This window comes from Pipistrellus hanaki, assembly GCF_964339955.1.
Source record: "Pipistrellus hanaki genome assembly, chromosome: 8".
Lineage (NCBI taxonomy): Eukaryota > Metazoa > Chordata > Mammalia > Chiroptera > Vespertilionidae > Pipistrellus > Pipistrellus hanaki.
This window is the reverse complement of record NC_140510.1, coordinates 47,290,353-47,301,208: the sequence shown is the minus strand read 5'-3', so window position 1 is coordinate 47,301,208 and position 10,856 is coordinate 47,290,353. Positions and strand designations below refer to the sequence as shown.

Sequence of the window (10,856 nt, the reverse complement as noted above, 5' to 3'; positions counted from 1 at the left end):
TGCGGAGGGAAGCGCAGTTCCGGTTAGGCGGCAGAGTTTGTTTACGTTGCTCTCTCAGACCTAGCGGCTGCTTTCTCCAGCTCAGCCTCCAAGATGGGGAAGTCCTTCGCCAATTTCATGTGCAAGAAGGACTTTCATCCCGCCTCCAAATCCAACATCAAGAAAGTGAGTAAGGGGAGCCCCGGAGGGTGCTAGCCCTGGGACTGGGTTCCCAGGGGGTGTTGGAAATGGGAGTGGTGGTGTCTCTCTTGGATCCCTGGGACAGTCGCCTCTCATCCAGGCCTAAAGCTCTCGTGTTCTTGCCCCTTCACCCCCCTTTTGAGAAACTTGTTGGCAGAGCTGGCCCTCGAGTTTAGGTGTCCTGGTCTGCTGTTTCAGTAAGATTGTAAATTCATACGATCTGAAGACTGATAATAGAGTTCCTCATTCCTTCTCTCGAGAGATTCTGGATTTGCCTTTTCGAATCCCAGGATCGTAGTTTCGGAGCGCTGGTAAACTGTACAAAGAAAACTTACTATTTATTTAAGAAAAAGTAGGTCTTAACATGGAAATAAAGTCAGCCCCTTGCTTCCTCTCTTTATCCTACACGATAATGTATTATCACTCTGATGACTTCGGTGAAGTTTGGCGTTTTAGTAATCAATTACATGTGTATGAGCAGTAAAGAGAGTCTGGGCATTGGAATCAGACCTAGATTCTAGTTATTCCAGCACAGTCACTATTAGCTCTGATACCTTGCACAAAATACTAGCAGTTCCCTCATTCCAGTCTTCTAATCTATAAATTAGGAATGATCATTATCAATTGCTTTAACTTGTAAAATTGGTATGAGGATTAAATAAGATGGTTTAGGTAAAGGCTTTGAAACAACGTACCACCTCGCACTGTGTCTGCCCACCATCTTGGAGTGCTCAATAAAATATTAATTTTCCCTACACATATTCTTAGGCTGCTCCCAAATACAGAGTTGCATTCTTGGCCTATGCCTTGCTTACTCAATATGCTCTCCCAAGCAGTCACATCCAAATTCATATTTTATTAGTAACTACCCCCTCTTCACTCATGACTCTCAAATGTATAGCCCCAGGTCTCTCCTCCATCTCGAGGCACCTAAGAACAACTTTATACTTAACAATTTCACCTAGATATCCTACAAACATCTCAAACTCAACATATCTGAAATGGAACTTACCTTTCATTCAAAATCTACTCTTCTTTTTATACTTCCTATCTCAAATGAGTAGGAAATATAGGTAGTAACAATCCTTCACCCAGTCATCCAAGTCAGGAATTCGAGATTCATCCCTTTCCCATTACCCCTTTATCTAGTCAGCAAATAAATTCTATTGGTCTTACCTCCCCATTATCTCTTGAATCCTTCTCTCCTCTTTGTCACTACTGCCTGTATCTTTGCTTAAACTCATTATCTTTCACCTGGACTGTTATGTTTCCTAACTGTCTTTTCTGCCTCCTGTCTTGACTCCTTTCAAATCTGTTCTCTACATAGTCATCATAATAATACTTAATTTCCTTTTTTTCCTCTTCCTTGTCCTCCATTTTTCCCCTCTTTAGGTATTAGTGGCACCCCTGGGCGTTGTTTGATCCTCTTGGTTGTACTTGTGTGTTTTCTAACCTAGACATATTACATGTAGAGAGATGGATATTCTCTCTGAAATAACACAGGGACCGGGTGCAAAAAAAGCTGTTGTTTCAGGTGCTCAGAGTAGTTCTCAAGTTTGACATTTTTGCTTGAAATTTTAATTCTTTTTTTTTTTTAATATATTTTATTGGTTTTGTACAGAGAGGAAGGGAGAGATATAGAGAGTTAGAAACATCGATGAGAGAGAGTCATCGATCAGCTGCCTCTTGCACACCCCCTACTGGGGATATGCCCGCAAGCAAGGTACATGCCCTTGACCGGAATCGAACCCGGGACCTTTCAGTCCCCAAGCCGACGCTCTATCCATTGAGCCAAACCGGTCCTGGCGAAATTTTAATTCTTTTAGACGGTTGTATTTAAGAATTTACCCGAAGATACATATCTAACTTTTCAGCTGTTACTTTGTAATGGTATCATTATGACCAAAGTAGATTATGTTGTAAACTATACATAATAGCATTTGATATTTTATTATAAAAGAAAAGCACATGTCCTATTTTAAATTTTTTACTTTATTAATTTAGGTATGGATGGCAGAACAAAAAATATCGTATGATAAGAAGAAACAAGAAGAATTAATGCAACAATATCTTAAAGAACAAGAATCATATGATAATAGGTAAGAAATTCCATTATACTGATGATTTTATTTATTTTCTAAATTTTATTATTTTTAAAAATCCTTACCCAAGGATATATTTTTATTGATTTTTAGAGAGAGAGAAAGTAGTGGGGAGAGAAAGACACATCGATGTGACAGAGAAACATGGTTCAGTTGCCTCCCTTATGTGCTCCAACCAGGGATCGAACCTGCAACCTTTTGGTGTATAAGACGATGCTCCAACCTGCTGAACCACCCAGCCAGGGCTATGCTGGTGATTTTAGAATAATCAATTGCATGAAAATGACCCCTTACTGAATCGTATATTAAGTTAGCCTTTTTTAATTGAATGTCTTAATGATAGGATTCTATTTCCTCTGAACTATCTTTACTCTTATATTTGTAGATGGCCAGTTACCCATAATTCACATAAAATATATTGATATGAGTACTAGTATACATAGCCTAAGATCAAGTTCCAACTTAGGCAAAGCTTAGAAGAGCAATAAAAGTTTAACGCTCATACTACTGAGTGTTTGAGTGTTAAATATTTCGTTAAAATCTTATTAATGAGAAAGCAGAAAGGGTGTTCAGGAAACAGTCAATAATTGAGTTAGACCAATCGAAAGAGTGTGGGTAGAAAAGTAGGTTTACAGCAGATCATAGTGTGGTTATTCTTTATCTTTAAAAAACAGTTACTTTTTTTTCTTGGTACTTAATAAATATTTGAAGCTATGCAAATATTCTGTTTTTCTTGGAACTTTTGCCCACTACTTTTAGCATTCATTGGTGGATCTCACCCACATCAATTATTACTGTGGTTTTCTAACAGTGATTTTCTATTTCTCTTCTTCCCTCTCTATATTTTTTTAATTGATTTCAGATGGGAGAGGGAGGGAGAGAGAGAAACATCAAGGATGAGAATCATTGATCAGCTGTCTTCTGCATGCCTCCTACTGGGGATAAGGCCGCAGCCCTGGCATGTGCCCTTGACTGGATTCCAACCTGAAACCCTTCAGTCCACAAGCCAGTACTCTATCCACAGAGCCAAACCAGTTAGAGCCCGCTATATTTTTTAATTTGAATTCCTTTTCCCTTTCTCTCATTTATTCATTTATTTTTATCAGCATAGACTGATAGATATAGACTCAGATTTCATTTAATGAATGGAGTAAAGTTTTGAAACTATAACAACAATACTTTAATTCCTTTAGAATTTTAGAGGTTGAGGGACAGTTATTCTGTAACTTTTTCCTCCTACATAAAATTGTTACCTTTATGTCTTATTTTATTTAGATTGCTTATGGGAGATGAACGTGTAAAGAATGGCCTTAATTTCATGTATGAGGCCCCACCAGGAGCTAAAAAAGGTACTCATCTCATTTCTTTTTTTAAGTCTTTGATATGTTTGCAACTAAAAGTTTGAGAACTATTATAAAAGTTGCTCTTTATCTTTTAAAATGGCTATTATATAAATGCTGTAATCAATAGAATAAATACTAAAAATATTTGTCTATAATCTAGTTATGTTTCATAACTGGTCCTTTGGGGAGGAAAAAAAAATCTTAACATCAGCAGAAGTTTGTTTATTCTTTTATAATTTATGCATATAACTTTAGTCCTTCTTACTGAATGTACTTGTAAATAGAAAGCATAATATTCACTGTCAATGAAAAACATTAAAGTTTAAATATTGAGATTACATGCCTATTAAATATGATCGCTTACTTAATACTGTTTTTATCCTTTAGTGATTTGAATTTTATCTTATGAAAGAAGACATGTCAAACCAATAAATTCTTACATGTTACAATTAAATACCATATCATAGTATACTATATGACAGACTTTTATGAAGTTTTTAACTTGATCTACCTTTTTCCTCCATATTTTTGATATGCAATCAAGAAAATAAAGAGGTAAAGTACTATTTACTATGCTTGAATTTACTTGCAGTAAATTATAATTTTATGAAAAATTGAAAGACTTTAATGAATGTTTTTAGAAAGAAGAAACAGAAGGAGAGACTGAATACAAATTTGAATGGCAGAAAGGAGCACCACGAGAAAAGTAAGAACTGGTTTTCTTTTAAGATAAAATACATATTAAATTTATCTGATAACCCATCTTGTGTTCTTTTTTTCATTCACTAAAGGTATCTAATATGAAAAAGTATTTTCAGTGATTTGTCTTATACAATTAATTTGCTTGATTATAGTCTTTTGTTTTTTTCTGTTTTACTTTTTTTTTTTTAATTAGACTGGACACTTAAAAACTAAGTGGTGCTTGGAAATATTAAATAGATTTTATAGTTCTATATAAAATATATTACATTTGTACTATATTTAGAACTATAAAACTTTTTCAGAATAACTGCTATTTATTAAATTATTAATATTGTTTTTGCACATTTTTCTCTACTTAATAGATATGCCAAAGATGACATGAACATCCGAGATCAGCCCTTTGGTATTCAGGCAAGTGACATAGATTTTACTCTGTAAGAATAATTTTTATTTAATAAATACTTAATGTTGTGATCCAAAAAGTATTTAAGCTGAAAAGGAGTTCTCTGGTTTCCATTTGTATCAGAAAATAGAAGGTCTAGAAGAGAAAATAATAAATGTAATAGATTGATGAAAGATAGAAATCAAAGTTTTATAGTGAGACTTATAATGACAATGGTCTCTGCAGTTTTCAAGGAATTTGGAGAATTAGCTCAAAATTTGAAAATTTAAAATTAAGCCATGACATAATTATTTTTTGGGATTTTACCATTCTTTTAGGATGACATTGATTAAACTAGAGGCCTGGTGCACGAAATTTGTGCACTCGGGGGTCCCTCAGCCCAGCCTGTGCCCTCTCGCAGTCCAGGAGCCCTTGGGGGATGTTTGACGGACGGCTTAAGCCCGCTCCCCTGCAGGGAGCTGGCCTAAGCTAGCAGTCAGACATCCTTAGCGCTGGCCCGAGACAGAAGCTCCTGCCATCGCCGCTGTGCTTGCCAGCCATGAGCAGCCTCTGGCTGAGCAGCGCTCCCCCTGTGGGAACGCACTAACCACCAGGGGGCAGCTCCTGCTTTGATTGTCTGCCCCTGATGGTCAGTGCGCATCATAGTAATCAATCATTCTGCATATTAGCCTTTTATATAGGACTAAAGGCCCCAAAATTCGTACACCTGGGGGTGTGTCTCTCAGCCCAGCCTTTACTCTTTCCAATGGGATCCCTACCAGGCCTAAACGGGCAGTTGGACATCCCTCTCACAATCCAGGACTGCTAGCTCCCAACTACTCACTTGCCTGCCTTCCTGATTGCCCCTAACTGCTTCTGCCTGCCAGCCTGGTCACCTCCTGTTCACTCCCCTTTCAGCCTGATTGATGTCTACTTCCTTGCCAGCATGTTTGCCCCTAACTGCACTCCCCTGTAGGCCTAGTCATCCCTAACTGCCCTCCCCTGCAGGCCTGGTCCCTCCCAACTGCCCTCCCCTGCTGGCCATCTGTGGCGGCCATCTTGTGTCCACATGGGACCAGCCATCTTGTGTGTTGGAGTGATGGTCAATTTGCTATGACTATAAAATATGGTTATGGAGTCTTTTATTAGCTATGACTATAAAATATGGTTATGGAGTCTCTTTCTCTGGAAATCTTTTAAAAATTAGAATAACTTAATTTAAAATCTACCAAAGAGTAGGGAGCCAAATGTTGGTTTGTTCTTAATATTTTAATAACCAAAATAATGTTCACTATTTCTCAGGTTCGAAATGTGAGGTGCATTAAATGTCACAAATGGGGTCATGTCAACACAGATCGAGAATGTCCTTTGTTTGGTCTTTCTGGAATCAATGCAAGTTCAGTTCCCACTGATGGCTCAGGTAGGCACTAGGCATAATTTATTTGTTTGTTTTAGAATGTATACCAAGGACAAATACGAAAAGATAAAATGACATTTATCTTTGGATTGGGTTGGGTTGAGTTAGGTTAGTTTGGGTCGGGCTTTTTGGACTAAGGCACAATCCCAAAATATGATGGGAAACTCTGATAATGTGTTCTGAATTTGAAAGGCAGTATATTAAATTTATTGTTCCTAGCCAAGGGCCCCTGTGTAAGACATTAAACATAGTTTATCAGGTTAGTAACTTAAATATAGCAGGAAGTAATGGTTATTTCTATATTTATGTCCTCCTAAATTATAAAAGTAGATTGGTAGAAGCCTCAGCAGTCACTTCTTAGTTCAGAGATAAAATCAAAACTGAGTTTAGCTCTAGCCAGTTTGGCTCAGTAGATAGAGCATCAGCCTTTGGGCTGAAGGGTTCCAGGTTTAATTCTGGTCAAGGGCACATGTCAGGTTGCAGACTCAATAGTACCCAGTGTGGGGCATGCAAGAAGCAGTCAGTCAGTGATTCTCTCTCATCATTGATGTTTCTATCTTTCTCCCTCTCCTCTGAAATCAATAAAAATATATTTTTAAAAAAAAACAAAAAACTGTTAACTATGTTAAAATTAGTTTTTACTTAAAAATTTTATTTGCTTTTCTGTATATTGTTGTCTGCTTAAGAAAGATTAGTCTAATTTGTTTTGTGTCAATTGGATTTCTTTTATAAAAGGATATTAAAACAAGTTTTAACTTAAATTTATCAGTGCCTTGTTAGGATATTATTGAGACAGCCACACTAATCCAACCATAACTCATAATAAATTACAATAGAAATTAACTTGCTTAGCCCTATAACATTACATAAGTCATTTCACTTTTATGAGCTTCAACTCTTCATTTTAAAGTAAGGATTTGATAGTATCCTTACTCAAGAATATTCAGCATTTTTTTTAAAAAGATGCCTTATATGAAACCCAGTATATAGAACAGATAAAGGCAGAGTGGCTCTATTGAAGCAAATGCTCTGGGCATGAAGCCCCATCCTTAGCTCACCAGGCCTCTGATGCACCTCTTTGTACTCCCTGTGGCTTCCACTGCCACCTCAGAGCCCAAGTTCACCCTCAATCAGCATATGACCTTCAGCCTCTGTTCTATAGCTAGAGATCCTGCTTCCTTCCAGCAAGCCAAATGCAGGCCTGAGGATTCAAGATGCCAGTTCTCATATTGGGAGTTTAGAAATGTGATAAAGTTTGATGCTATTTCTTTAATGGTATTATGGATGTCAGATGGGTAAAGGAAGTACACAGATACAATATTATAATTGAGTTTTTTAAAAAATCTTTATTATTCTACAAGAGATAGAAGCCACATTTAAGTAAAGGAAAACTATTTGCTCAGTGGTGAGAGAATGCTGATACAGACCTTGGTCAGAGAACCTCTGACAAAAAGAATATCCCACGGATGCCACAATGCAGGTATCTTAAAGCCCACATACTGACGCCCCTTGCTCCCCTGCCTCCACACACCCAATTGGTGAAAGAAGGGTGAGAGATCTCAAAAGAAATAAAGCCCTGCCATAACTGGTTTGAAGGGTTGAGGGGTCAGTTCCAGTCAAGGTCACCCACCTCAGTTGCGGGCTCAATCAGGGAGCATGTGGAGGACAACCAACCATTCTGTCTCTCTCACATTGATATTTCTCTCCCTGTGTCTCTCCCCTCCCTTCCACTCTCTCTTAAAAAAAATAAATAAATAAAAATGAATCAATTGAAAAGATATTCTTCGTTGAGGATTAACAAAAAAAGAAAAAGAAATAAAGCCCCAGATAAATATGGGGGTGGAGTAGGTCATATATGAAGAATCATTGGCTCACATATCTCTAACCACTAATTTTAGTCACAGGGACCCGCTATTATATATAAAAGTTATATTCTGTTTTCTGGAAGGGGCTACATCTTTCTTATCTTTTCCTTCACTCCAACCTTGTGGTGCCCTTACAATTGCATGTTTCCTGTCTAGAATAGGATGGTCAGTGATAGTAGCTGTCTTTGTTCCTTGGCCTCATCTTTGATCCTGCTTCTGAGACTTAGCCCTTTGTTTAGTAATCGATTAGACCTGCTTTCTCTTGAGTCTATATTAGAAAGTCTGTTAACCACAAACAAAAGAACTTGTGCTATTTAATTGTCCTATTTTTAAGAGTATTGAAAATAGTGAATTCAGGCATAATAAAGCTAGATTGGCTCTTCTTCAGCCATGAATTTATGCTTATTAACTTTACAATAACTCAATCATTCATTTTATGCAATCAAAGTTTTTGGACCCCACTTGTGGGGTTTTACTGTAGAACTATTCTTCAATCAAATAAACTTTCTCACAATAAAGTGAATGAAGTAGAAAATGCTCAAGTTTTTTGCTCCTGTCAAGTTTAAACACATGTAACCACCCTTGAGTGAAAAGTATTACCTTTATTGAAATACTAATATTGCCGAAACCGGTTTGGCTCAGTGGATAGAGCGTCGGCTTGGGGACTGAAGGGTCCCGGGTTCGATTCCGGTCAAGGGCACGTACCTTGGCTGTGGGCATATCCCCAGTAGGGGGTATGCAAGAGGCAGCTGATCGATGATTCTCTCTCATCGATGTTTCTAGCTCTCTCTCTCTCTCTCTCCCTTCCTCTCTGTACAAAATCAATAAAATATATATTTTTTTAAAAAAGAAATACTAATATTAATGTACTAGTATTAATATCCCTAATATATAAAATGTTCCTTCAAGTTAAAAGATGAACAAACTCAAAGGACATAAATATTGATGGTTTACAAAAGGAGGGGTTCAGATAGCCATTAAAGCTATGACAACATTTTCAACAGTATTAATAACCAGATAAATGGCCCTAGCTGGTTTTGCTCAGTGGCTAGAGCATCAGCCCACAGACTAAAGGATTCTGGATTTGATTCCGGTCAAGGATGCGTACCTCAGTTGTAGGCTCCATCTCCAGCCCTGATGCTGTGTGTGTGTGGGAGGCAACAAATCAATGTGTCTCTTTCACATCAATGTTTCTTTCTCTGTCTCTCCCCGTCCCTTGCACTCTCTAAAAATCAATGGAGAAAAAAAATATCCTCAGGTGAGGATTTACAAAAAAATAATAATAACCAAAGAAATGAAAATAAAAGTAGTAATATCTTTCTTTCCATCAAATTTGGTAAAGACTTAAACGAATTTTACACCCAGTATTGGAGCAAGTGTGGTAAAATTAACATTTCAATTCACTATTGATAAATTGGAGCAGCCTATCGGAGGTCATTTGATGATACGTATCAAAAGCCTTAAAAGCATGCATATCCTTTTACCTAGAAATTCAACATCCAGGAATTTATATGAAAATGGCAAGGTAGATGCTCAAATATTTATAGTGGTGAAATAATAGAAACAACCCTAAATGTTCATCAGTAAGGGTAAAATGAACTCACTTATTCAACAGTTATTTGTAGAGCACTTACTCTGTGCCAGGCATTTTTCTAGGTTCTAGGAATACAATATTAAGACAAAAAAGGTCCTTACTTTCATTGTGTTGGAAATGACACAAACTGATAAATAAGAAAATATTAAGTATTTCTAAGTTCTATGATAAAATTAAATTGGATACTGTGATAAGAACTGAATGGGGCGTGACTTTTGGAAGTGGTGAGGAAGGGCTCCTCTGAGGAAGTGATGTTAAACTGCCATCTCTCAGTGACAGGAAAGAGACAGCTATGCAAGATCTGACAGAAGAGCATTTGTCATCTTAGGCAGAAGGAACAGCCTTCCGCACAGAGGGAACCATACATTCAGAGAGGCAGTGTTCTAATCGGTGAAGAGCACAGGCTATGGAGCGATGGGGCTAGTGAATGCCTGATCCTCTGCTCTGCTGCTTAGTAGCCATGAAATTTTAAGCAAACGGCTTAAGCGCTCTGTGGGATGTAAGTCTCAGAATAAATGTTGGTAAATATCTAAGAATATCTCAAAGTACTAAACTGTGCTAAAAGTATGATAAAAATAAATCAGTAATTTTTACCATCTATAATGCCACATAGGATGACATATCATATATTTCTGATGTACCATCAAGGTTGAGAGCCATCAGCTTCAGTTGTATGAAAGAACAATTGAAGATTTGAGAAATAGTGTTTTTGTTTATTTGTTTAAATTATGTTTACTAATATTACAGAGTCATAAAGTTATCCTAAAAGAATAATATCCTAAAAGGATATGTCCAGAGATTTTGTGGTAAAGTATTGTGTCCAATAGTAAGAGAGAGATCCTAAATACCTAAGGAAAAGATATTAAATGAATGAATAATTATGGGCTATTAATGGAATAGTATACTATGCAGCCATTAAAAATATTATGAAGACTGCTTAATGATCATTGATATTGTTTATAACATTTGGTCAAACAAAAAAGCAGGTCATAATATAAAGTACAGCCCTAACCGGTTTGGCTCAGTGGATAGAGCATTGGCCTGCAGACTCAAGGATCCCAGGTTCAATTCTGGTCAAGGGCATGTACCTTGGTTTGGGGCACATCCCCAGTAGGGGGTGTGCAGGAGGCAGCTGATTGATGTTTCACTCTCATCAATGTTTCTAACTCTCTTCTCCCTCTCCCTTCCTCTCCGTAAAAAATCAATAAAATATATTAAAAACAAACAAAAACAAAGTACAGGCTGTCCTTGGGTTACGATGGACTCAACGT

The 10,856-nt window shown here is 37.2% G+C and overlaps 1 protein-coding gene across 2 annotated transcripts in view; it reads left to right on the top strand.

Moving 5' to 3' along the window:
• Nucleotides 1-3: 3 nt before the first annotated feature.
• Nucleotides 4-10,856, top strand: part of CIRSR (corepressor of RBPJ and splicing regulator) — a 29,788-nt gene continuing 18,935 nt past the window's right edge. Inside the window, exons 1-7 of one of the 2 annotated variants that reach the window (XM_084892657.1) lie at nucleotides 33-165; nucleotides 2,185-2,279; nucleotides 3,558-3,631; nucleotides 4,170-4,180; nucleotides 4,267-4,331; nucleotides 4,690-4,738; nucleotides 6,012-6,129. In XM_084892657.1, the coding sequence (XP_084748783.1) occupies nucleotides 94-165; nucleotides 2,185-2,279; nucleotides 3,558-3,631; nucleotides 4,170-4,180; nucleotides 4,267-4,331; nucleotides 4,690-4,738; nucleotides 6,012-6,129 (484 nt within the window). In that variant the 5' untranslated portion in view covers nucleotides 33-93. Of the gene's footprint in view, nucleotides 166-2,184; nucleotides 2,280-3,557; nucleotides 3,632-4,169; nucleotides 4,181-4,266; nucleotides 4,332-4,689; nucleotides 4,739-6,011; nucleotides 6,130-10,856 lie in introns of both variants that reach the window. The other variant, XM_084892658.1, reaches the window with a different exon arrangement.